The 27,508-nt window shown below is 37.5% G+C and overlaps 2 protein-coding genes and 1 long non-coding RNA gene across 4 annotated transcripts; 2 read left to right on the forward strand and 1 right to left on the reverse strand.

Moving 5' to 3' along the window:
• Positions 1-12,501, forward strand: TMEM106A (transmembrane protein 106A). 2 transcript variants are annotated; one of them, XM_058180164.1, is made up of 8 exons: positions 1-269; positions 3,944-4,186; positions 4,548-4,611; positions 4,782-4,941; positions 8,653-8,793; positions 8,881-8,924; positions 10,557-10,610; positions 11,087-12,501. In XM_058180164.1, the coding sequence occupies exons 2-8, from the start codon at positions 3,961-3,963 to the stop codon at positions 11,181-11,183; spliced, it is 786 nt and encodes a 261-aa protein (XP_058036147.1). In that variant the 5' UTR covers positions 1-269; positions 3,944-3,960; the 3' UTR covers positions 11,184-12,501. The 2 variants fall into 2 exon arrangements, with proteins under 2 accessions (XP_058036147.1, XP_058036148.1); XM_058180165.1 differs by lacking the exon at positions 1-269 and having other exon boundaries at positions 4,054-4,186; positions 4,553-4,611.
• Positions 12,502-13,003: 502 nt separating this feature from the next.
• LOC131196815 (uncharacterized) lies at positions 13,004-22,301 on the reverse strand. Its single transcript, XR_009154828.1, has 3 exons — positions 22,182-22,301; positions 18,308-18,416; positions 13,004-14,343 (listed from the first exon to the last, which is right to left on the reverse strand). It is a non-coding gene; the product is annotated as an uncharacterized LOC131196815 (long non-coding RNA).
• Positions 22,302-23,498: 1,197 nt separating this feature from the next.
• On the forward strand, positions 23,499-27,302 carry ARL4D (ADP ribosylation factor like GTPase 4D). The gene is made up of 2 exons (XM_058183467.1): positions 23,499-23,637; positions 25,558-27,302. The coding sequence occupies exon 2, from the start codon at positions 25,612-25,614 to the stop codon at positions 26,206-26,208; it is 597 nt and encodes a 198-aa protein (XP_058039450.1). The 5' UTR covers positions 23,499-23,637; positions 25,558-25,611; the 3' UTR covers positions 26,209-27,302.
• The last annotated feature ends 206 nt before the right edge of the window (positions 27,303-27,508 follow it).

Raw genomic sequence — 27,508 nt, forward strand, 5'->3', positions numbered from 1 at the left:
GTACCTCCCATTCCCGGAAAAAAAAATGCGGATCTGAATCTTTGCTGAGTCTCGGGGAGAAAAATGCACCTTAATAGAACGACTGAAAAAGAAGGGAAGTGACTGTTGAGGGTGGAGCTGCTTATTTCCCACCTCTTGCAGGAGGGTGGGAGTCATGTGAAGGGACGAAGGCTGGCACCATTGTAGTATTTTTTTTTCCTGTTTCATGTGTATCATTGGCTGGGGAGTCCTAAAGATTTAGCGCCCGTCTCTGGCCTTGGCGGGATACGGTGAGCACATACTCTCCTTATGTTCTCCTGCCCCTTGAAACCATATTGCACTGTTTTCTCCCCGCCCACCCCCTCCCTCACCGATTTATCTTCCGCTTCTTTGCTTTTGTTCTTGTTTTCTTTTACTTTTTTACCCTTTCTGTCTGTCCGTCTGTTTTTCTGAAATCTTTTGCTGGGCCTTTGTAAGGACTCAAAAACACTTTATTTCTCTGATTTCATGGCCAACTTCTTTTAGAAGAGTGATTTTTAATATCAATTGTTTTGCAAAGTAATTTGACATTTAACACCATTATGCTAAGCAGAAAAATGCCCTGTTGGGAGAACAAGAGAACTTGGGTGAATTTCCTATTTGCTTGGAAGCAACCAATGAGGGTGATGTTCCTTGTGAAGCAAATTCATTAATTTGTATTCGTTTCAGATTGCATAGTGGAATGAGAAGGCAAAATTAGGTCCAAGATGGCAATCTATCAGCTACTGTTTTTAGCAACATTTCTCAGACATGAACAAGAACTCATATAACTCATATACTCGTATATTATATACTCATATTATATATGATATAATTATATATTATATTATATATTTACTATTATATACTCATATACTCATATAACAAGAACTAAGGGGCATGCATAAGAGCACAAACGTGCCTACCGTTCCTCTCCTACTGTTTCCTTTCATTATATCCAATTTATATAGTTATTACATACATACTCATATATATGCTTATATATTATATAGTTACTTCATGCTTATGCTTATATATACTATTGTGACAAAATAAATAAAATAAATAAATAAATATTAAAGCATAAGCTTTGCAGCTTATGGATCCTAGAATGCTGTGCATATATAATTCTCACGATTAATTTATAATTAGGTCTGTTGTGCAAAACCTAAACATTGGCTTAATGGGGAAAAATTTAAAGCAATAAGTTATGTAAAAACAGCTTTGGTTCATTGTTTTTTTTTCCATCTCATAATTGGTAGGCACACCTCTTTGTCAGCTGACCCCCTTCTGCCCTTTCTTCAGCAATTTGATAGAATCAGTAGTTGAAACTTTTTACAATATTGTTGTCTGCTAATATTTTGAAGTTAGCATATATGTTAAAGGTACAAAGCAGTATTGTAGAGCTCTTATTAGATATGCAGTCTGACTTTCTAAACCATCTTGAAAAAATATGAGCTAACTGTCAATGTATATAATAGCTGTTTTATTTTAAATATAAAACTGAGTTGTTTCAAGTGTAGATAGCTACAAATGATAAACAGAATCAATTATTTACTGTGCTTTATAAAATGTTTATAGAAGACTAATTCAAAGACAAATTATCTACTTAGCTAAGTTTTTATTTTTGTGAGCTGCTCAGAGTTGTGTTTAAGATGGAAGGCCATAAAAAAACGTTTAAATAAACAAACAAAATCTTGAGGTAAGAAGGGCAGCCTATAAATTTTATAAACAAATAAACCTAAGTTTAGGATCAATTAAAAAGCACAAGAGTAGAAGTTTCAAATTCATCAATCAATTCTTTGTCAATGGGATAATACAAAAATAAAAAGTTCAGAAATTAAGTCAAATGCTTGTCATGAGGTAATTAAAAATTAATTAAAAAAAAAAGAAATGATGGGACTGAATTCAGTAGATGATGGCAATATTAGTGTCAGGTTTACAGCTAGCATTCAGGAACAAAATAACTGCTTCCTCTGAGATAATTAAAAGCCATTTAGTTTTTAGTCTGTGTTGTGACATGAGTAAAGTCCTCAAGCTTCTGACCAGCTAGAAAGTAGAATTTAGAAAAATTACAATTTTTGTATCAGCAGAAATGGAACATAATTAAGGATTCATTAGGTTATATAGACAGTCAACTAAATTCTATCTCTAACTCTAGTTGTAAAGGAACAATACTTCAGAAAGAGAGCCCTCTTAAATAGAATAAAATTATTTTCATTCAAATGTTGGCTTTCTCCTAGGAATCAATCGTTTTTCCAGAAAGGTTGCAAGGCACAGTACAATGCAATCCATGATTACACCATAATCAAATGGAAAATGCCTTTTCTGTATATAAATGAACTTTAGGGGGGAAAATTATTTAATTGAAAGAGATTATTTTTGCAAAGTGGGATAAATTCAGAAAAGAATTTTGAAATAATTTGTACTTCTTTGTGTTATTTATTTATTCAGATTTTTGCCAATACATTTGAGCTAGAAAAAAATAGTTGGAGCCATGTTTACCTCCAAGTTTCCTTCTGCTATAATAGTAGTTTCTCTCTTTTTTTTTTTTTGAATGCAGACAGAAGAGCTAAAATGTTATCCCATTCAGATATTTTTCTAAAAATTTGGAGAAATTTCTAAAAATTTGGAGAATTTTTAAAAAGTATTATGTGCATTACAATACCTTTTCTTTCTTTTTCCATTCTCTTATCAACCTTGCTTCTGCAAAGTATGGTGTTAATTAAGTAACCAATCTTCATAGAGCAAACTTGAATATCTTGACAATGGCTGGGAATCTTTATCCTTAGCAAATGCTATAAATTGTCTTAGTACTCCTGATGCTTAGCCCTGCTGGAATCTTTGGGAGTGATCCTGAGATCTGGCTTTCTCTTCTGTCAGGTAAATGCCATGCCCACTTAAGTTTCACCGAAGAATTTTTTTTCCAAAAGCTAGATCCCTGTATTCTAACTGTTGAAAGAAGTAGAGTCTTAAAAATAACAATACTTAGATTGCAATCTACGTAGTATTTTTTTAAAAGCATAATGATAAAGAATCTGTTCTGGAAAACTCAGGCGATTTCTCCTCACTCCTCAACTTTGTATCTCTGGGTGTGGGCATCTTCAAGTCCATGTTGACTCTTGATAATTACAGTTTTCTTAATAAGATTTGGGAAATGATTTGCGATTCCTTTTTTCCCAGGGCTAAGAGTGTGCCCAAGGTCACTCAGCTGGTTTTATGTCTCACACAAAACTAGAATTCGTGGTCTCCTGATTTCTAGGCTAATGCCTTAATGACAATGCCAAACTGGATCTCTTTTTCCCCATTAATATATAACAAATCTGAGACTAGTCTTAAGACTGGAAATGAATACTCACTCAAGGTCAAAATGATTCAAATGTTTCTTCATTTCTTTTTAAGTTATTGCAAGTTCTCATTGATACAATCAATGCTCAACCCCGAAAGCCACTGGGGTTTGGGTCTGGCACTTTCCCTCAGAGCAACATACCTTGAGCACCTGTATGAAAGACAATATATAAATCTATTCAATAAATTACATGAAAAACAATGGTGTACTTAGTAAACAGTTCTCAATTTTTCAAAGTGTTTCTGCTCTTGAAACAAATATTTATTTGAACTTAAAACACCTGTGCCACTCACAGGACTGAATTAGATGAGCTAATTGCATCAATTTTATTATTCCACAGATTGATAAACTTGGGCAGGATGATGCTTATGTATTAATAAAATTTCACTGTTAGCTGAGCTTAAGACATACCTGAATGCAATGAATTCCTGAAATGTGGGGAAGCTTTAGAAAGGAAAGGTATTTATGTAGAAATCACTAATTTTAAATATGCTTTTCAAGATTGTCCGAGTCCTAAACTCAGGAATGAAGTGCTGCTTTATAGAATCAAAAGTCCTTTTTGTGCTCTGATTTGTTAATGCTGCTTGTTTGCACCAGAGACAGTGTTATGTACAATGGATACAGCCATCTTGTGGTTCAAGAACCTGTTTACCAGAAAGGAGACAGAAGAAAGCAAATCGATTATTCAGAAAAATTCATACGCTGAGAATGAAGCACCCCGTTATGCCAGCATTAATGGAGCAGGTGCTTCTGAGGTGTCTTGTGTTCCTTGTGGTAATCACACCAATCAAGGTTTTGTCACTTGTCCTACTTGCCAAGGCACTGGAAGAATCCCCAGAGGTAGGTATATTTTCAAGACTAGTTTTACACAGGTGACCTGGCCTTGTTGATTGACATTCAGAGTCAAACCAGCCACCCTCCTGTTTTCTGTATTGTTTAACCAAGAGATGCATTAACTGGGCTTAATTGTACTAGTCTATAGAGCTGCTTTGGCCGGATTAAAATTGCTGCAGACAGACAGGCAATTCTTACGTAGCTCTTTGCAATGAAAATAGCAAGACCAATACATAGTGTTTTGCACAAAGGAAAGCTTTTATTAAAAGGACAGATTTCAGCAGTTCTGGCAGTTTTGTGTTTTCCTAAAGATTTGATTTTCCAGACTATTCCCTCATTTCTCTCTCTTCTATTGTCCTCCTTCTAGAGCAGGAGCAACAGTTAGTGGCCCTCATTCCATATGGAGATCAGCGGCTAAAGCCTAGACGGACGTAAGCACAGTCTTTTTCTGCTAAAGAAATTTCTCCTCATTTTCTTCGTCTGCTTCATTCTAGTGGAGTTATTGTTCCCATTTGTTAGAAACTGCTATCAGCGATTGCTGTGTATGTTGAGGTGGGAGGCAATTCTGCTTTCACTAACTGCCTGTGATCTGTTTTGGCAGGAAGCTGTATGTGTTTCTCACAGTAGCCATTTGCCTGCTGACAACTTGTCTCATGATGTACTTCCTGTTCCCACGTTCAATTGCGGTACTCCCCTCAGGTCTCAATGCCTCCACCATCTCTTTTGACAATTCTACTTCCAGCATCATCCTGAATATGACTGTAAGTTCAAGGAACAGATTGACAGAAGAGTGAGTTGGGGAGAGACATGGACAAAATTCATCTTATGAATCTTTTTTAAAATTCATCTGAGATTGAATATAATTTGTGTGCTGGCTATAGGAAGCAGGGAGATAATATTGCAGGGCCACAAGCTGAAAAATATGTCAATTCTGATCTGGAAGCCTCTCTTTTGTCCAGTTTCTATAACAGGTAGTTGCTCATTTTTCAAGGAAAGCTTGGTGAATAGGGTTAGAGATAATTTTTGTCAGAAGATCTATTTTAAGACTGAACACTGGTGGGTAGAATAGTTGTTGGGATAAACTTTGCTCCCAAATGAAATCTTAATCTTTTAAAACAAAATAATAGATGACTGAATGAGATTAAAAGGAATAACGTTTAGTCAGTCTCTATTTCTTTTAACCCAGACAAAGCATTTCACTGGGTTTTGTGTGAGCATGGTTCAATTTTTCTTTAATCAAAACTTGAAATCTGCAAATAGAATAGAATAGAATAGAATTGAATTGAATTGAATTGAATTTTTATTGGCCAAGTGTGATTAGACACATAAGGAATTTGTGTTGGTGCATATGCTCTCAGTGTACATAAAACAAAAGATACCTTCATCAAGGTGCAACATTTACAACACAAATGATGGTCATAGGGTACAATTTAACACTTAATGATACAACACTTAATGATAAGCATAGGGTACAAATAAGCAGTCAGGAACAATCAATATCAATATAAATCATAAGGATTACCAGCAAGTTACAGTCATACAGTCATAAGTGGAAAGAAATTGGTGATGGGAACGATGAGAAGATTAATAGTAGTGCAGATTTAATAAATAGTTTGACAGTGTTGAGGGAATTATTTGTTTAGCAGAGTGTTGGTGTTCAGGAAAAAAACGTTCTTGTGTCTAGTTGCTCTGGTACGCAGTGCTCTATAGAGTCGTTTTGAGGGTAGGAGTTGAAACAGTTTATGTCCAGGATGTGAGGGATCTGTAAATATTTTCACGGCCCTCTTCTTGATTCGTGCAGTATATAGGTCCTCAAGGAAAGACAGGTTGCTAGCAATTATTTTTTCTGCATTGATAGATTAGATTTCTGAATAGATAGCATTCAAGGAGAAGGAAGTAACTATATAACATAGTACAAGTTCTAAAAAGCTTGTGTCTGGCCACATGGTCTCTTTTTTAAAATGCTTATTTTATCATAAGTTTCATCTTCAAAACATTGTCACTGGTTAACACACTATGGTTTGATCTTCTCTAGGAGAAGATTTTAAAACTAGAATGAAATAAAGGACCTAGTGCAATGTCTGAATCCAGCATATATGATCCAAGAATTACATATGATACTCTCTTTTTTTTTTTTTAAAAAAAGGGACTTGTGTGGCTCTTGATGGTACCGTTCCAGAAGATATATTTCAAGGCACAATAAAATAAATACATGGTTAATAAAACATCAGGAATTTGTTTCCTACTCAAAAGGGCTAGGGCATGAACAAGGACCTCTATGTTTGTTGATCTCTTAGATCATTGCTAACAAATCTTCTGACAAAAGGAAAATCTAAACATTTGCTATCTAAACATAATTTGTGTTGCAGTCAAAACATGGGGGGAGGGGTGGCTTTAGTGTTAAGCAGTAATTCAATTTATTTTTTTCAGCAGTACTTTTCTAAAAAGTGCAGAACAGCAGTACTTTTCTAAAAAGTAAATATTTTGAGTACTCTATATATGAAGTCTAAGATAATATTCTGAATGCCTAGACATGTATTCATTCATTGAAAATGCCTCAGAGTTGAGAGCCAAATTAATTCTTGTCGCCAAGATGATTGATTGATTGATTGATTTAAATAAATCTTTTATTTATATAATATTTATATAATATATTTATATAATTTATATTTACATAATATATTTATATAATTATTTATATAATATTTATATAATATAATCATTTAAATAAATAAATCATTTAGATGATGCTCTTCAGATATTGCAGACTATGGCACCCATCAACCTAAGCTAGCATAACCTGTTGATTAGGTATAGAAAACTGTAGCCTAAAACATCTGAAGAGCTTTTAAATTGCCTGTACCTGATGAAAATACCAGAATCAGAATTTTTTTAGGAAAGAAAAAATCAGCTTATTAAATTCATATTTTTATTTTGGGGAAGAAGAAAGAAATTGAACTTAATTATTTTTATTTAAGGAATAAAATATAGTACATATAATCTATTATATTGGCAGGTCAATCTTACTGAGTATTTTCAATTATCAACATCATATTCTTAATCTTTGTTCAATATGTTACGTTGTGCAGTAAGTATACAATATATACTCTGTCCTTGTTTAGCAACCACAATCTATTCCTTAAATCAGAAGCAAAATGGTCACTAAGTGAATATGTGACAGAAAAAGGGTGGGAGGGAGAAGGTGGGGGTGTGGGAGGGAGAGAGGGGCAGAGAGAGAGAGGGGGAAGAGAGACAGAGAGAGAGATGATTGCTGTTCTTTCATGCAGCAAAGCCAGCATTACTCTGGCACTTGGTCATAATGCACACATTGGTTGGGGGGAATTATAAATCCAAAGGAATATCAGATCAAGTGTGCAAAGATGAAATTGCAATTCACATAAATCTTTCTCCCTCATTGTCATAACCTGCATAGACGCATATCATCAGCATTTGTACAGCAACTTAGTAGCATACCACACCCAAACATAAAAATGTATGTTGCAGACATTCAAACAGCATTATGCTACCAAGAAATAAGCACAATATTATTCGTGTGTAGAAATGCAAATGAATGTGCTGAAGAATACAGAAAGGACCAAGCAACTGGTCTTCTATAAGCCTTCATCTCATGGACAAGATGAAATGGATCAAAAGGAAGCTGTTCTTAATTTTTTTTTTTTTTTTTGGTTGTTAGTTGCGAAGTTGTGTCCGACCCATCGCGACCCCATGGACAACATTCCTCCAGGCCTTCCTGTCCTCTACCATCCTCTAGAGTCCATTTAAGCTCACTCTGACTGCTTCAGTGACAGTTCATGTTTATTTGTACCTAAAAGAAGCAGGGAATTCACAAGGTTTTATACAATCACCTGCCAAGATCCACAGCTTGGAATAGTGTCACAATTGTAACATACACCAAATATAAAAACATGTCAATTCAATGTTCTGAATAGAGTCTTTTATGCTAGTAGAGCTGCCTCCTGCAGCTCTTAAAAAGTTAGAGCTAAATTTAGTGACTAAAATAACATAGAAAAACTTTAATCCACGACCAACTTGCTACTTGTCCAGATCACTATCACACAATCATTGTATTTTTTCCTTTTGCATTCAACCACTCATCCCCATAAAAGTGAATGGCTACCTACTATATAGATGCTGTACTGGTTAAGACAGGAACCACTGGGGTTTTGCAGCACTTCAGAAATGATTTCAAAAAGGTACGATCTTTGGAAGAGACCTGCAGATGTGGACTGTGTTTTAGCTCCTGTGCACTTTTGAATTAAATCTGAAACTTTGCACAAACCTGAAAACCATGCAATGTTTCATCATGTTTTGCATTATATCTTAAAAAGTAGTAGCAACAGAGGCAGAGTAGGAGCCTCTTAAGGGCAAAAGTTCTGGAGTTTCCTTTTATGAATGCAGACAGTGTGCCAATTTATCACTTTTTCCTGACCACCTGTCCTCCTTCTCTTTAGAACATATTAAATGTGACAAACAACAATTTTTATCCTGTGTATGTGGCTGAGCTTGGCATTGAGGTCTTGCATAAAACGGTGGTGATTGGGAAAAAAACTTTGATGACTCACTTGGATATCAGGCCTTTGCAGAGTGCCCAGGTGAGGACTTGAAGGGGTTTGCTAATTTGTCTGAACACAAACACGAATACACTTTGCAGTAACTTTCTTTTTCTGATATATTTTTAGATCCTTTACAGTGTCTCGAGTACAATCATGGATACCAACACTTAGTAAGTATATCTCCAAGAAATGATCCTGCAGTTAGCTGATTCATTTTAAAATAATGATGTCAAAAGTGAAATTTTATTTGTTTTGACAATTACATATCCATCTTTTAAATCAACTAATTGATAGACTTCTGTGTTGCAGAACTAATGCTTCTAAAATATTTGAAGGAAGGAAGTTCTTTTTTCTCTTTTGATTTATTTCAAAGCAGAAAAGACCTAATTCTAGAAGATCATCCATAATGCTAATTTCCCTGATTAATTTTGGCAATATAGAATTGATTATCCCCACTGCAGTAATTTAAGATAGCCAACAGAACTTCAGATGAATTTGAAATCCAACTGTATTTTAAAGTTGAGGGTTTAAAAATAGTTAATTTGACTAAAAATTGCTTTTTTAACATTCTGACATAATGTTTAACCATAATGACTAATCCATATTTAGTCAACAAAATAATAATCCTTAGCTGCAACAAAATCAACTGTTAAGACTTTAGATGGATATACCTGCAGTTCTCCAGAATAGATTGTTGTGTTCCTGCTCACCCCCATCAGGGCAGTATTAAGCTACTTGACTCCTATGTATAAGTTGGCTGGAAATTATGCCATCATAAAAAAAAATCTTTTCACATTTTAATCCCATCCTCCACTTCGTTCACTTTGATGTATTTGTATTTTCTTACTGAAGCATTGGTCCCAATTGTGGGATTTCCTCACTTTGTTTTTGCCCCCATTGCTAGAATAACAGGCACGTCATTTTTCTTTCCTTTGGTGGGTGTTTAAGGACATAAGGATTTCATTGATACACTGACATATTTCACTTCAACTCCTGTGCAGTACTTGAACTTCAGTTCTTGTACAGTACTTGATATTTTCCCATTTGATGCCTTCATGGGTCCAGTAAGGAAACAAACATGGTTTTATCATTGTTCTTAATACTTAAACTGAAAGGAAAAGGAAAAACTCTTGTCCATTTCACCCCATAAGAGGAAAGAGAACTCCCCCATTTCAGCGCCATCAATGAGCTTGTAAGAACTCATGCAAGCATCACCAATTAACATTTATTTCTGTCCCTTGGGATGTAAGGGGAAACTAGCAAGCTCTAGTCAAGTTAACATGGTTAAAAAAAGGTCCACCTTTAAACATTCCATCTGTGAATTGTTTAAAAATGCCTAGCTTTTCACATTTCCACTGGTGAACTTGTCTGTGAATGTGTTTATGGGTGTCTATACACACATACACAGACTAAAAAGTCCAGCCTTTCACCATTCCATAGTCTAGCAACCCAGCATGAAATGGTGGCTGAAGCTTGGTTGAGGATGATACGTATTCCTGCTCTTAAGAGATATTAATGGCCATCGGCAAACTGGTTGTGCAGATCAATCCTTAAGGATTTTTCTGGTTATTTTCCCAAGATATTTTCATTTATGGATGCCAGGACTTGAACATACAAATTTCTGGGTGCCATTGACCAAAAGCTTTCCACTAATATGGAATATACCCACTTCATCTGTAAAATGTAGGGAAACTAGTCTAATTCAATACACTCCATAAAGGAGTATTAAAATACAAAGTGAATTAAAGTATGATTTTGCATGTGCCACATAATAACAGTGAAATTCCCATTCATTATTTCAGCAAAATTTGCACATGGATCAAAATAAAGGTTCACAACGTTCTTTTGCATATACAGTAAGTTTGATTCTCTTTTCTGTTTTGTTCTCCCCTTATGATAACTAACTCTTGGTCCAGTATTTGTATCTTTTAACCTAAAATCCTAATGGTTGGATGGTCGATTTAGTCTGTAGGCCAAATATTTCATCCTGCTCAAATGAGGAGCATACTTTTAATCAAGAGAATCTTCTCTAACTTAGCTAGCTGTTTCACTCCTCTTGTTTAATCATTTCATCATATCACTAATCAATGTCATTAATGTACTTTTCTATTGTGTTCACTTCTTTTTAAAAACCCAATACTGGTTCTCTCAATAATGACTAATAAATTTCCAGAGCTGTTGTTAAATTTACATTCTCTGTCTGTCCCTTATCCTCCAAAATATACCATTGAGAACGAAGTCTGGGATATAAATTATTGGTAGAAGTGACAAGGAGATATTGTATTTGTAAACATTTTATTATTACCAAATTCCTATTTTTCTCTCCCACCAGAGGTACACTGACTTGTTCCTATCTCTCTCATTCGGAGCAACTCTCCTTTGAAAAGTATCAGTATGTGGATTGCAGAGATGGTGTCCTACTGTCTTGATTCTAAAGTCTCTCATGGCTACAGTAGAGTCCTGGAGGAGCTTCTTTTGGCTGTGTCTTCAGTCCCCTTCAGTGAAATTGCAGTAGCATCTGGGGACTTGTAGTGTGGGAAGAAACTGAAGTTTTGATTCTTTATTGTCAGTTCTACAAAACAGGGAGATGGCTATGGTACCACATTCCTTTTAAGATAGCATATGATGATGCTAATGGACTAGCAATATTCTAAAAACAGAACGGCACCTGACTGCAGAAAACAGAATGCAAGAAGAACATGCTAACATGAGTCAGTTATGCTTCATATTAGAATTTGAATGGACTTAGGCTGCATGGATCACCAAGTGGCTGCTGAATTTGCCCTGATATCATTTATTTCTTTTGGAGGTTACTGTCTGGAACCGGGATCTGTAAATACAATGAAATTTACCACTGTAAATTTTATTGGAGGGCTGGGAGCTGATCTGACGCATTCTCCTTTTCCCAGAACTATCTTCTCCCATTCCAATATAGGAGAAGGAAAACTTGAACTTTTTGAAGGTGGCATTACCATTAAATTAAGGTTTTACTTCTTCTCCCACTAGATTTTCCCCTGTTCATTAGTTCTTAATTCAGAGCTAGTTCATTAGTTCTTTTATAAGTTGTAGGAAAAAGAAAAGGCTTATGAAGCCAAAATAATTGCTCTGTTCAAATGCTGCTTTTCTAAATGCGGAACAACTTGCCTCCAGAAGTTGTGAATGCTCCAACACTGGAAGTTTTTAAGAAGATGTTGGATAACCATTTGTCTGAAGTGGTGTAGGGTTTCCTACCTTGGCAGGGGGTTGGACTAGAAGATCTCCAAGGTCCCTTCCAACTCTGTTATTCTATTCTAGTCTAAATCTATTTCTACTATAGCTTTATTTTGTTTTTTTCCCCTAAACTTTAACTTTTTAAAAGCATAGAATACAAAAAAGCAAAGAAAACATTAAAAGGTTTACTCACTATTGGAGCTAAGAGATGAATAAAATCCTGAAGATATTTTCTCTTGGAGGAGTATGACAATTCATATACAAAAAACTGTCTGTAAAAAATGATTATGCCTCGATAGAATTGCTGGCCGTTAAAATTAGGTAGGTTTGAAGCAAATTATGCAATGCTACCTGGTGATAATATATGGTAGGGAAGACAGGTGGATAAGAAAAACCGGTCACTGGAAAAGGCAGTTATTTACCCATCTTTTTAAAGAAATACTTGTACAATACTTCCTAAATTCTTTCAAGTTTGGTTTCATTTGATATTCAAACTATTTATTATAGCAGTGTAGAGCAGAGGTCTCCAACCTGGGCAACTTTCAGCCTGGCGGACTTCAATTCCCAGAATACCCCAGCCAGTTCCCAAATTCTGGGAAATGAAGTCTGCCAGGATGAAAGTTGCCCAGGTTGGAGACCTCTGGTGTAGAGTAAATAACAGGTAGGTTGAAAAAGAAGTATTTTATTGGGATCTAATGATTCTTTCCCGGCTGCACTTCTTTTTTATTATTATTATACTAATAGATTAGAGACCAATAGTTTATTTTCTTGTTCAGTATGATCTGATTTCCTCTTCATTCTTTTTCTGAATAAAACTATTTTGCTACAAATAACCATGAGACAAATAAGAATGTGTACTTGGACTCCTTCCTTTTGGCTTTTCTGAAACTAGAATTGACAATGGGCAAATTAAAAATCATTGACCAAGACTGTGAGATGGGTGGTTAGTACTTTAAAAAAAAAATATTAAGCACCAACCCCATAGTCAACCAGAAGCAATAAAGTGGGCAGAAGAGTGTTGTGGTTTTTTGGGGTGGGTGGGTGGGATCAGTTACAAAATTCGTTCAGCTGGATTTCTTGGTGAAAGCCTAGAAATGGAAATGGGGAAGGATTTTTCTGGATAAAAGCCTGCTTCTGTTTTTAATTTCTGTTTTAGTTTCATGGAAAATTACAGAATAGCAATGTCTCAGCAGTGCTAAAAGGCTTAGCATGACAACTTAAATCTGTCCTACCAGATTCTTTCCCAGTCTTTTTCAAACCTGTTCCCCAAAACAAAAGAGATAACAGGCCAGTTTGGGCTGTGGCTAAAAGTTTCAGGCAGAAAAGTGGGGAGAGGTCATAGCAAAGTTTCACACAAAGGCAGGCACTGTGGATCTGTGACTCCAGAGAACTTTTATTAGAAGACTTCCCGAAAGATTAATCTTCACTGTACGCTCTGGCAGACTTTTCAGCTCAGACGTGCGGCATTTTGTCCTGCAGCAGTTACAGAACAACATTTCTCCATACAGTTTTCAGCTGTATTGTTGTTACCACTGTTGTATGTAGTCTAAAGACTAGAAGAGAAAATATAGCTCATTAATCCCTAATTCAACACCGCACCCCATCCTACCCAAAGCCAAAGACATGCCAGTCAGAGGAACAGAAAGGCAAGTTGCATTAATATCCCACCTAACGTTTGGTGCAGACAAATCCATTGAGCTTTACAGCAACACCTATCTGTTGGCATAGTGGATAAAAGGTAGTATTCTCCATAGCCTGGAGTTCAGTCCTGACGGGGCGCAAACCTTCTATCCTTCTGAGGTTGGTAAAATGGGGACCCAGATTGTTTTGAGCAATATGTTGACACTATAAACTGCCCAGAGAATGCTGCAAAGCACTGTGGAGTGATCTATAAGTCTGTGCTATTGCTGTTGCTATAGCTATTGCTATTTGTGCGGTCATGTGGACTTTGGCAACAACATGCCTTTTGTTCCCATTTACATTATTAGGCTTCAAGGTGCATTTAAAACTTCAGCCAGGATTCGGTTATGAAATGGGTCAGGGAGGTTGTGAGCACTATTCTAGAAAGAAAAATCCTGAAGCAGATGGACAACAGGGAAGCAGGCATGTTCCCTTTATATGGGAAGTAAAGGTCATAAAGAAAGCTGAATATCTAGGTTATCCAATAGCACTTTAAAAAAATTGCAGCATTCCTGAACTAGACTGAAATGGGTCCCATTTCAGATCTGGGGATAAATAGGTTTCCAGCAGCAGATTTTCCATGAAGGGAAGAAAAACCCATCCTTTACCTCTGTCATCTTACCGTGTATCTTTTGAGTAGTTTACCGCTTTGACTTGGAACATGCTCTGTCTGGCATAGGCAACGATCCTGTGTGATCTCTGCAAATAAGTAAATTTATTCAGGCAGTACAGAAGTTTCATAGATCATTCTATGATTACTTCTTTCATATATACAGGTGAAACTCAAAAAATTAGAATATTGTGCAAAAGTTCATTTATTTCAGTAATGCAACTTAAAAGGTGAAACTAATATATAAGATAGACTCATTACATGCAAAGCGAGATTGTTCATGCCTTGATTTGTCATAATTTTGATGATTATGGCTTACAGCTCATAAAAACCCCAAATTCATAATCTCAGAAAATTAGAATATTACATGAAATCAATAAAACAAGGATTGTACATAGAACAATATCGGACCTCTGAAAAGTATAAGTATGCATATGTACTCAATATTTGATTTGGGCCCCTTTTGCATCAATTACTGCCTCAGTGCAGCGTGGCATGGATGCTATCAGCCTGAGGCACTGCTGAGGTGTTATGGAAGACCAGGATGCTTCAATAGCGGCCTTCAGCTCTTCTGCATTGTTTGGTCTCATGTCTCTCATCTTTCTCTTGGCAATGCCCCATAGATTCTCTATGGGTTCAGATCAGGCGAGTTTGCTGGTCAATCAAGCATAGTAATCCCATGGGCATTGAACCAGATTTTGGTACTTTTGGCAGTGTGGGCAGGTGCCAAGTCCTGCTGGAAAATGAAGTCAGCATCCCCATAAAGCTAGTCTACGGAAGGAAGCATGAAATGCTCCAAAATCTCCTGGTAGATGGCTGCATTGACCCTGGATTTAATGAAGCACAGTGGATCAACACCAGCAGATGCAATGGCTCTCCAAATCAACACAGACTGTGGAAATTTCACACATCTTGCAGTGGGTGCCTCTCCATTCTTCCTCCAGACTCTGGGTCCTTGGTTTCCAAATGAGATGCAAAAGTTGCTCTCATCAGAAAAAAGGATTTTGGACCACTCAGCAACAGACCAGTTCTTTTTTTCTTTAGCCCAGGTAAGATGCTTCTGAGGAGCAGCTTGACAGGATGAATACGACATTTGAAACCTGTGTTCAGGATCCGTCTGTGTGTGGTGGTTCGTGACTTCAGCCTCAATCCACTCCTTGTGAAAGTTCCCAACACCTTTGAATGGCCTTTTCCTGACAATCCTTTCCAGGCTATGGTCATTCCTGCTGCTTGTGCACCTTTTTCTTCCACACTTTTCCCTTCCACATGACTTTCTATTAATGTGCTTTGATACAGCACTTTGGGAACATCCAACTTCCTTTGCAATTACCTTTTGAGGCTTTCCCTCCTTATGGAGGGTGTCAATCATGGTTTTCTGCACAACTGTCAGGTCAGCAGTCTTTCCCATGATTGCGATTCCTACTGAACCAGACTGAGACACCATTTAAAGGCTCAGAAACCCATGGCAGGTGTTATGGCTTAATTAGCTGATTAGAATGGGACACTTTGAGCCTAGAATACTGAACCTTTTCACAATATTCTAATTTTTTGAGATTGTGAATTTGGGGTTTTCATGAGCTGTAAGCCATAATCATCAAAATTATGACAAATCAAGGTGTGAAATATTTCGCTTTGCATGTAATGAGTCTATCTCATATATATTAGTTTCACCTTTTAAGTTGCATTACTGAAATAAATGAACTTTTGCATGATATTCTAATTTTTTGAGTTTCACCTGTAGGTGACCACATTGCAAATATAGTAATGATAATTGGAGGTGCAGGTAGGAGTGGGGAAAGTTTATATAAAGCCCAGAGAATGCAATTTTAGGCAGATTTAATTTGTAGCATCTCTGAGAAAAGAAAGTCTAGTCATTATCTTAGCAGAATTATCTTATGGAACTCTGCCATCCTTTTTACTTTACCTATCTGTTGCATGATGATGTTATGAGGTTTCCTTACACATCTCGCAAGGTCAGCACAAACTATTAGAACATATCTATCAGAACTAGTTTTGTGTAGTGGTTAAGGTATAGAAACTAAGAGATTGTGACTTCTAGCATTGCCTTACGCATGAAGAAAGCTGGGTAACCTTGGGCCAGTCACTTCCTCTCAGACTTAGCAAGGAGACAAACCACTTTCAAAAATGTTGCCAAGAAAACTGCATGGACTAGTCCAGGCAGTTGCCAAGAATGAAGACTGACTTGAAGGCACAGACAATAAATTAGTGCATAGTGGACCAGCACCATCTTTTAATATCCAAGAAATAAAGTTCTCTTTCTGAAAAAGATGTACTTGGTAAAGCTATTCACATGGCAAGCTTATCTACAGTTTTATCTAATTAACTAAATTTCCTGGTTTTGTACAGCATACTGTACTCCATTACATGACCCCATACTAGATTCATAATAAACGTGATATGTTAAAATATGGTTCTCTGATATATGGATTATTATTGTATTGTGTAAAACTCAACTAAATAGCAGGACTATTACTTATATTTAACTGTTTGAGCTCTGTGAGCCTGTCTTTTCACTTTGCTGATGGAAAATAAGTCAAACTTGCTCTCATAATTTTGAATTAAAATTTAATTTTACCAATATAAAATATATAAGGTAGAACTAAAATGGTAATTCCAATTGTTTTGAAATATGACTTCTATAATCCCTGTGTACTTGTCTGGGATTTCTGGGAATGCTAGTCCAGATCATTTTTTGCAATGCTTAAGTGAAGAAGAGAGGTAAAGCAAAGCATCTCATTAGAAGTTTTAAATTACAATTCTACCACCTTTTGCTGTTGGCACTTCTGGTTGTGTCAGAAGGAGCTAGAATACACAACATCCAGAAGCACCATATTACCAAACCAGATGCACAGGTATCTCACTGTTGTATTTGGGTTAATCAAACACTTCCTTCCCTGCAATGTGTCAGTGTTCAGGCTTAGAAGTGTCACTACACACCTAATAATTCTTGTTGGTATAAATCTCACAGCAAGTGCTTCATAATATAATAAAACAATGTAATATGGCCCCTTGTTTTGGAAAAGGTTGCTGGATAACCTGCTGCCTTTGAAAATTTTATGCAGAAGCCTCCAGTTAAGTGATTGATAAGATTTATAAATAATTCACAGTCTCTATGGAAATTAATGTAGCTTTTATGTAAGAAATCTATTTGTTATTATCTTAAAGAGCTAGCAAAGTAACAATTTTGAATAGCCTCTTACAACTTGGAGAAATAGCTCATAGAGGGCAATTCATACACTTCAAATGTAGCTATTTTCTATATTGGCCCATACAAATGAAACGGGTACAAATGTTAACCAACTAGCTTTCTGACTTTTAGCTTCTATTAAAAGCTTCTACTAAAATCAAATCAAATCATGTTCTAAAAATTACTATTTTGTTTTTCTACTAATCCTACACTATACTGAAAATGTATTTATTGGTAGAGCAGATTTATAGCAATTTGACCTGCTCTTTAGCATTACCTCAGCCTTTGTAACTACTACTGTACAATTCAGTTCATTTATTTTATTGAGGTCAATTCTTAAAAAAATAGGTGCAAATATTTTCTCTTGTGAATTTTCTTGGGATGTGGATTAAATCAATTATAGGTAATCTGATTTAAATTGTCAATACTAGCATACTGTGCTGAAAAACAAATATCATAATGCAACTAATAATTGCATACAATGCATAATTGGAAAACTATGTTTTGAATGTTACCATCACAAGTTATCAACATTCCAAAACTACCTCTAGCTCAAAAAAATTGCCTATCCTTACTGTATACTCAAAATCTATCCCAGTCTTCCCCATTCTCCAGATGGAGTGTGACAGAATCCATATCATCCCAAACAAGCATACCATCAATTATCTTTGCTGGGGAGGATGGGTGTTACTGTCTACCTTATGTGCAAAGTCCACGGCAGTTCAAAAAATTATTCTTGAAATTTCTTGGGTATTATTTTCTGAAGGAAAAAGTAAGCAAGCTTTCTTTTGTACTTATCTGCAAAACAGTCTTTCCCCTTCTGTGACATATTTTAAATCCTTTACCTTTCTGTGGCAAATTCTGAGGCGTCATGTTGGAGCACAAAAGGACATTGGAATTTTGGGTGCTCTCCTTTGAAACTTGCTGCTGACTTTCTTCAGAGATTCTGCTCTCCTATGTCCATCCCAAAATAAACCCCACATACATGAGAATTGAGAAATTGCATTTCTTGGCAAATGTCTGTTCAAATTCAGATAATGAAATCTAATAGCAGCCTTCCTGGTGCTTAGGAAGGAATTGCCCACAGGGAGTTGCTAATCGAAAATATTAGAATGGTAATTTTGATTGCCTATTTGTAGTTGCTCTCTTAAATCTTTTTGACCCCTTTGCCCAGGTCTGCCAGGCACCATGATTCATTTAATTTAAAAATGAAAATCTGGGATGCTGTAAATAAAACATCTCACATAAAATGGGATATAATGAAGAAAATGGAGGGGTAGATAAGATGGTGAACAATTGGCTTCCTGCTAAATGGCATTTTTTAAAGTTGGTTATGAGAGCTATTTATGAAGATACAATCAATCCTGCAGGTTAATAGTGTTACTCAAATTCAAATGTAACTAATCATTTTTTTAAAGTTGCCCATTTTTGATAAGGTTGCTTGATATTGAAATGGTATATACTTCCTAGCCTGCCTTTTGGCTCCTCCACCCTTTTCCATCTTTTGGAAACCTCCTGTTCTCAGTTCTTCACCTCTGTTGTTCTGTTGCTGTTTAATTCAATCTACATTTTTCCCTCCTGTATTTTTATAGATAGTTTTAGAAGAACTGATACTACTTTTTCTGAAATTATCCTCAGTTTTCTACATCCCATGTATTTCATTATTCTTCCTTTCTCTGATCCTAATTTCTTTACCATATGGTTTCAGATTATGTTTTTCTTTAGTGCCTGGCACTCAACTTTTCTTTAAGCCCCTCTGCCTTCAGGTTAAACATCTGGTGTTTTCCCAGCCCACATCCAAAAAATGCCAGGAAAACAAAATGCCAGGTCTGCTATGAGCAAAGCACATGTACTTTGCTTTGGAGACAGAAGGCTTGTCACATCCCTAGAATCACAAGATAAGTCACTAAAAACCCTGGCATGGCATGGGCCTTTCCACACCAACACAGCCAGGAATAATACTAGTGTAAGTCAGAAAACAGGTTGACCCAAGTGTTTCCCTACTTACACCTAACCAAGATGCAAATATATCCCAGCAACATTTTGTTCTGCCACATTCTCAGGATGTTGTCTTAGTTTCATCCATTGCCTCAGTCATCTGTATAACTACTAAAGTATTTCGTTAGTTTTAAGGTATATAAAACTAGTCAGGCTTTCTCACTATCTTAGTAATGACGGTGACAGTAAACAAAGCAATAGAGGTAGAAGGAATCTGCAGGGGATTACAAATGTCAGGCTGGTTTTGTTTCATGCCACCCAAAGAGAGGTAGAAAATACTAACTCAGCATAGTACTCTAAGATGGGGAGGGGGAGTTTAGTGAGCAAATCTCATCAGTCAAAACAGTTTATGCAGATATTTTGTCTTTTTTAAATAAGCCTACTTTATGACACAGATAATAGGAAAAGATAGGGAAGCTGTTCTTTTCTGGATCTCTTGAAGTCAGAGTATTACAAAATGCAGTAAAACTCTTAAAAATATCACCCGCTACAGCAAACCCCCTTCCTAGGCTGAAGGAAATCAACAATTGGCTGATGACCTGAACATGTTTAACTGCAGGTTTGAAAGGAAACTACAACCACCTATCTCCACAACCCCCATCTCAGATAAACCAACAACAGCCAAGACTCCTACAACTGACCCCATCCCATGGGGTTCACAACCCCTAGTGATCACAGAAAAGGAAGTGCAAGGCCTATTTCACAGACAAAAGCCAGGAAAAGCTCCAGGCCCAGACAAGGTAACTCCTTACTTAAAAGTCTGTGCTGACCAATTGGTCCCCAGCTTCTTCAATAAATCGCTAGAGGTGTGCTATATTCCTTCTTGCTTCAAATGCTCTACTATCTCCCAGTGCCGAAAAAGCCCACCATCAAGGAACTGAATGACTACAGACCAGTTTCTCTAACATCTGTGGTCATGAAAACCTTTGAAAGGCTAGTGCTGTCCCACTTGAAAACCATCATAGATCCGCTATTAGACCCCTTATTTGCATACTGAGCAAATAGATCAACAAATGATGCTGTAAATATGGCTCTGCACTACATCTTGAATCTCCAAGGACCTATGCAAGAGTCCTCTTGTAGACTTTAGTTCAGCATTCAATACCATCATTCCAGACACTCTTCTAAGTTAAACCAGCTAGAGGTACCTGAACACACTTGTAAGTGGATCACAAGCTTCCTAAAAAACAGGAAGCAGCAGAGGAAGCTAAGCAGAATTAAGCAGAATCCCCTTGAAAGTCGCCAAGCTTGAAAAACACTAAGCGAGAATCATGGTCGGTGTTTCTGAACTTCGTTAGCTTTAAGATGGGTGGGCTTCAGCTCTCAGAAACCTGGGAGTTGAAGCCCACCCGTCTTTTAAGTCGCTGAGGTCCAGTAACACTGGTCTAGCTTTAAGGGAATCTTGGCCCAGGCTTAGCACTGTTCCAAGGATCAACTGCCTCCAGAGGGGGCAAATTCAGACAGGAGTGAATGCATGTCACTACGTAGATTTTGCACATCCCTGGGGGATCCATGGGGGAGCTCCAAGCTTGGAATCACAACATTATTGCCCAGATGACTGGTTCTAGGTTCTACCATATCTCAAGGTCTACAGCTAACATCAAAAATGTCATTAAAAAAGTACAAGGAATGTTCTTTCTGCCAATTCAGAAAGCTCAAACTGCCCAAAGAGATGTTGATCCAATTCTTCAGGGGAATTATTGAGTCTGTCATCTGCACCTCCATAACTGTCTGGTTTGGTTATACAACCCACAAGACAGACACAGACTTCAGAGGATAAAGTAGAACTGCAGAAAAAACAATGGCTACCAACCTGTTTTTGTGGAGGACCTGTATATTGCATGAATCAAAAAGAGGGCTGTGAAATATTTACAGACCCTTCACATCCTAGACATAAACTGTTTCAATTCCTACCCTCAAAATGATGCTATAGAGCACTACCCATCAGAACAACTAGACACAAGAACAGTTTCTTCCTGAACACCATCACTCTGCTAAACAAATAATTTCCTCAACACTGTCAAACTATTTACTAAGTCTGCACTACTATTAATCTTCTCATCGTCCCCATCACCCATCTCCTTCCACTTATGACTATATGACTGTAACTTTGTTGCTTGTATCCTTACAATTTATATTGACTGTTCCCTAATATGATTTGATTGCTTATTTGTACCCTATGACAATCATTAAGTGTTGTTAACACTTTATGATTAACCCTTATGATTAATCCTTTTAATCCTTTACCATCTAACCATTTACCATTTAACCATTAACCCTTATGATTCTTGATAAACCTATCTTTTCTTTTAGGTACACTGAGAGCACATACACCAAGACAAATTCCTTGTGTGTCCAATCACACTTGGCTAATAAAAAGTTCTATTCCATCCTATTCCATTCCATTCTATTCTAAAAGCCTGGACCAGAAGTACCCACACTTAAGACAGGGTAATTTCCATGGGGGCCCTCCTGCTTAGGTTTGATCTGCTTTAAAGATAAAGATATGTATTATAAGTCATCACCTATCTTAGTGCTTTCCAGAGCTTATCCTACAAATTTCGGGAGTTTGAAGAACGTTTAAAAACAGGCAAGGCCTCCAACGATCAGGAAGTTATTCGGTCCCTCCATTTTACTCGCGTCCACCTAATCCTCCTGGCCGCCGCCCCACCCCCCACTCTGCCACTTTATCTGTGCAGGACTTTCCCCCACTCCGACCACCTGCATCAGTCGCAACCGGTGTTCCATTATTATCTGCCTGCGGCGCGCTTCCCAATGGTAGGCAGCCATTCTGCAACGTGCTATTCTGAGGCTTAGCGAGAAGAAACCACCCTCTTTGGTTGCAGTGACAGAGGCCCGGCAGGTGAAAACTCACAATGCTCTGATGCCGGGCAACTCAAGAGACGCCAGCCGCTCCTTCCTGCACGTAGCACAATCGGCCACCAGAGAGCAGCGAAAACCAAGAGACCGGTTTTCCTTGTACTTTAAAGCGAGGAGGGAGATGGAGAGGATGGAGCATTATGGAAACAATGGAAATCTTAAAAGTCCAGATCAAATTCGAGGAGCGAGCTGGCCAAGGCAAGCTCCCCTTCCGAAGTTTCCGCTTTGTAAGTCTTTTTTGTGGAGTTAACAAGAGTTGCGCACAGTGTGGCATTACTGCCAGTTCAAACCATGGGTCTAGTAAGGACCTTTAAATTTTCGTCTCACTTTGCTGGGGAAAGAAGTAGTGACTACGGTTGCTCAGGAGGGTAAGTAAGGTATTATGCTAAGCACATGTTTTTGAACACTGGATCATGATTCCTCCTCAACCTGATCGGCTTGCGACCCTCTTTCCCAATAGCTGTGAGAGTTATTATGGAAATCTTGAGTGCCTCCGATGGCGATTCGTTGCGAAGTAGAAAAGTGCAGACGTAAGTTTAGGAACTACTTCATACAAAAACGGAGCCCCGTAGAGTCTTCTAGGGCAGCGTTTATACCCAACCCAACCCAACTCATTAGGCTGTAAGCCATGGTTTACGGCTAAATGTTTTCGAACACAGGCAGGCGGTCTGTAACTCGGAATTCCTTTGAATAGCAGCTGGTCCCCAAATTTCGGGTTTGGGAGAGCGATTTCCCAGGGATGAATCCGCTTGCCTCTATTCTGGAGTGTTGCCTGCACCCCGATTTCATGCCTTTCACAAGCGAGTCGGGACGACTTTTCACTTTGAAGTAAAACGGGCAGTGAATGCCCGATGTAATAAACTATACGACTGATGGGGGGTGGAATCAATTTTGCACACCTGCCCGGGGACACGCTGTGGCTTTATTTTGCTCTCTCACATAACCTCGGGTTAAGGTACAGATCTGGGAACTAAAAGTAAATCATGCCGCAAGGATGCGCTCAACCCTCGCATCCCTCTCAAACAAATCCTGGACCGAGCGGAGTAGGAGCGAGAACTCTCGCGAGCCTTTAGTCGGCCCTCTCCTGCTCGCGCCTCCAGCAAGGTTCCGCCCCTTTGCAGCCATCCACGCTCCAGACAGGCGCTGACTGGTGCCGAAGAAGCCCCGCCTTCTTTTCTCCGCGACCGCAGCTTCTCCTTCAGAAGCTGACAGTTGGGCGCGTGAGGAGTTTCTGCAGTGCCGGCTGGGTCTTTGCGGACTGCGGGTGTTCAGTTGTCAGCTTGGATCCTTGATGGAGGTAAAGTTCTTGTTAGGCAGATTTGAGTTTGGTCTGGATTTTGGCGTGTATTTTCAGTACTAAATTAATTTGATGTTAGAAATTGAAAGAGAGTTGTAAATTAAAAACTCACCGGAATATATGAGGAATTGTTTCTCTCTCCGGGGAATGATTAAGGACCACACTTTCCCTCGCTCAGTGGTTGTTATCTAAATCCAGGACGATGGCTCTAAGGAGGGCATCTTTTCTAATGTTCTAATGTACACTGAGAGCATATGCACCAAGACAAATTCCTTGTGTGTCCAATCACACTTGGCAAATTAAAAAAAAAATTCTATTCTAAATTCTATTCAGATTCTCTATAAGAAATGGGCAGCTCAGAGATAAAAGATTTGGATCGCTTGCGCCGTCTCCCGTCGCCTACCTGCCTCTTAGAAGCTGCTCCGTGAGATTTGCGGCCAGGTCTCCTTAAAGTAGTTTATAACTAAGGCAACAAAAAGACACCTCCCCCCCCCTTTTTTTTTTTATTGTAGGAAGAAAGCAAAAAATAAAAAGCTCCAGGGAGTAACTTTGTGTGCAGGTCCCTTCTCCGATGCATTTATGGGCTGAAAGTTTGCCGGTCCACGTTTTTAAATTGCAGTCTTAATTATAAAAAGGCTACTGTCGTCGCCTGCAGTTGACAGAGCTAGGTTTGAAGCCTACATTCTGTCTGCTTTCTAACTTGCTTTTGGGTGCAGAGCTTGCTCTTTCTTTGTATAGTTAGTGGGGGAGTCCAAGGGGCTAGATTTTAGCTGAGAGGCATTTAACATATATATCTAAATTCTGATTATAATGTCCCAGTCCAGCTGGATTTAGGAAAGAAGGGAAAATTTATTCTTCTGATTATATGTAAATATCTTTTCCTCCTATATATAAGGGTCCCTGATTCCTTTTAAGGGCAATAATGCAGCGGCTATCATATTAAAAAGCATGATACAGCCTTGTTTTATAGTAAATTTTGTGTATTTTGAAGGCTGACTGGAAAATTCTTCTTGGCAAAAATTGATTCCTGTTTTCAGGTTATGAGTTAACCAAAATTGGAGAGGAGCTATTACTTAATTCTGACTGATTCTTATCTACTTGCCTTTATGTGGATAAGAGATTGTCCTTTAGAATAATAAAGCAAAAATACTTTCTGGTACCCTAATTTTATTACATACACTAAAACCTGTTTGGATTAAATTACATTCATGAAATTTTATATAGTAGTAACATTTTTCATAAGTTCCAGTCCATTTGATCAGAATGGATTTAACCTGGATTTGTTAGAATTTAAGGTGCAAGAACACATTTTGTTTGTGAAAAAATGGAATGTATATATTTTGAATAACTGGGAAAAATTTATATGCAAAAAAATAAAGATCAATCATGTTAGCCATAAACATTCTAAATTTTGTTATAGGCTAATAATTTTTAGGCCAACTCAAAAGCTAGAAGCTTTGGAGATCAGAAGATTCTTTAATGTGGATTGTAAAGAAGGATCTTACTTTAGGAATAGTCTTGACCAAGAATTTTCAACAGAATCTGTGGAATCTCAGCATTTCCTTTTTGTTGCAAAGGAATGCCACAATAGCTATTCTGTAGGTGGCTTCTTTATTATATGTCAGGTCAATGTAAAGTTTGGCTTATGGTATTTGAAAGTTCTGTTAATATAGATTTATTTTGGCTATCTGAAGAATATCCTCTATACATGATATAGGCCCTGAAGAAAAACTACATCAGTTTTGCTCTTAATATCCAAAATAATGGACCCTGCATATGTGGTAAACACTAGGATGATGAAGATTAAAATTAATCTTTAGACATGATCCATGCATAGTTAGCTCAATACAAATACCGTATGCTTTCATGCGTTTAAATTAAGTATTAACTCTAACTCTTCTTCTTGTCACAATTTCTTAGCTGCAGTGAGTAGTGATCATCTATTGGTGCTTTTCAAGAGTCAGTGTCAATTCAATGACTATGGGGAATCAGTTGGCACCTGTGCCTCCTTTCCTGCCTCACTTGCAGGCTCTGCATGTGGTCGTAGTTGGATTAGATGCAGCTGGCAAAACATCTCTGCTTTACCGTCTGAAGTTTCAGGAATTTATCAAGAGTGCACCTACTAAGGGCTTCAACATGGAGAAGATCCGGGTGCCACTGGGAACCTCTCGCATTACTTTCCAAGTATGGGATGTGGGTGGTCAGGAAAAGTTGCGTCCTCTCTGGAAATCCTATATGCGCCGAACAGATGGAGTTGTTTTTGTAGTGGACTCAGCAGAGGTTGAACGTTTGGAAGAGGCTCGAGTTGAATTGCACAGAATTGCCCACTCCTCGGACAACCAGGGAATCCCTGTGCTTGTGCTGGCCAATAAACAGGATGTGGCTCATGCACTCTCTGTAGCTGAGGTAGAGAAGCACCTTGGCTTACATGAACTGTACACTTCTACACTGAGCCACATCCAAGGTTGCAGTGCCATTAGTGGACTAGGCCTACAGCCAGCCCTGGAAAAACTGTATGAAATGATTCTCAAACGCAAAAAACTCCTTCGCAATGGTAAGAAGAAATGCTGAGAAACAATGTTTCCACCTGGACAAACGTTAGTAATCATTCCAAGCATGATTCATGGCAACTAATGAACCAAGTCTTCAGTTTCTTCCTTGGTGGTTTTTAATTATTGGACTAATGGATTGTTGAATATCTAAACATTTATCATGTCTACTTTCCTGTTACCCTAAAGAGAATGAGCATCTATCCAGATTGGGGAAGGAGAAACTTTTTTCAAAGTAGTGGGTTGTGCTCTTTGAGTTCAGCAATCCTTTCATAATTAATTTTACCTTTAAAAATATTTTCTAGGGTTCTTTTCAAAGACACTTGTTTTTTTACAGAAAGCATAACTTAAATAATTAAACAAATTGTTTGCAGACTTAGGTAAAGTATCTTTGTCATCTTCAATATATTAGTCAGGCAACTGGAATGTGAAGGGGCTACTAGCTTCTTTGGGAAAAAGCAAGCATCAGATGGTATTTTCTGGAAGGACCAGTAGCATTTCACCTACAGCAAAGCCCTGCTGGACCTCAAGGCACTGTAGATATCATCACTTAGTTTTCACATTTGCAGATTACATGAACAAGAAGAATGAGGAAAAGGCAGCTGCAACTGTTTATATTTTCTTGAATCGTTCACTTATTCTAATTATGGCAGTCTCTATTTGTTTTGTTTTTTTTAATAAATGAAACAGCCAACTCCTCCATCTCCTTAAGAGCACAGTATGCCTTATTCCTAGGTAGGCTAAAGCTTTGGCATAGTTCATTTTAGAAATAAAATATTGGATATAGCTTTGCCTGAGAGGATGAATTGGCTTTGAATGTTATGTTTGGAGAGAAAGGTAAAGGGACAGAGCGGTTCATGTAATGAGAAGACTATTAGTAGCTGTAAAATTGCAGGTGTTTCTGATAATATTTCACATTTCCAAGTACAACTATCAGAAGACTAGATTTGGCACTTGGCTTATACTTTGACAAGAGTTTGAATTGAGGCAGAACTTCCAAATGAATTTTTCAATGCCTAGGTTCCTCTTATACCGTAAAGAGTAATTTAAAAAAGCAAAGATTGTTACAGGAATAAAATGCATCTGCATATGATTAATAAATTCTTTTCAGTGTGATTTTATGTGTGAGTTTTTTGAAAACATTTTCTATTTATCTTTACATTTCCTTTGCTTTAGTATAGAAAATTAAACATAAGTATAATGTTTTTCTGAGCACATGATCACTCCAGTCAGGCAACTTATATCTAGGCTGAAGGGCAAAGGGAGCAACATCCTTAGGTACAGTTGTGCTTCCAGTAGTTCTAGCTTCCATCAGTCAGATC

This window comes from Ahaetulla prasina, chromosome 4 (genome assembly GCF_028640845.1).
Source record: "Ahaetulla prasina isolate Xishuangbanna chromosome 4, ASM2864084v1, whole genome shotgun sequence".
NCBI lineage: Eukaryota > Metazoa > Chordata > Lepidosauria > Squamata > Colubridae > Ahaetulla > Ahaetulla prasina.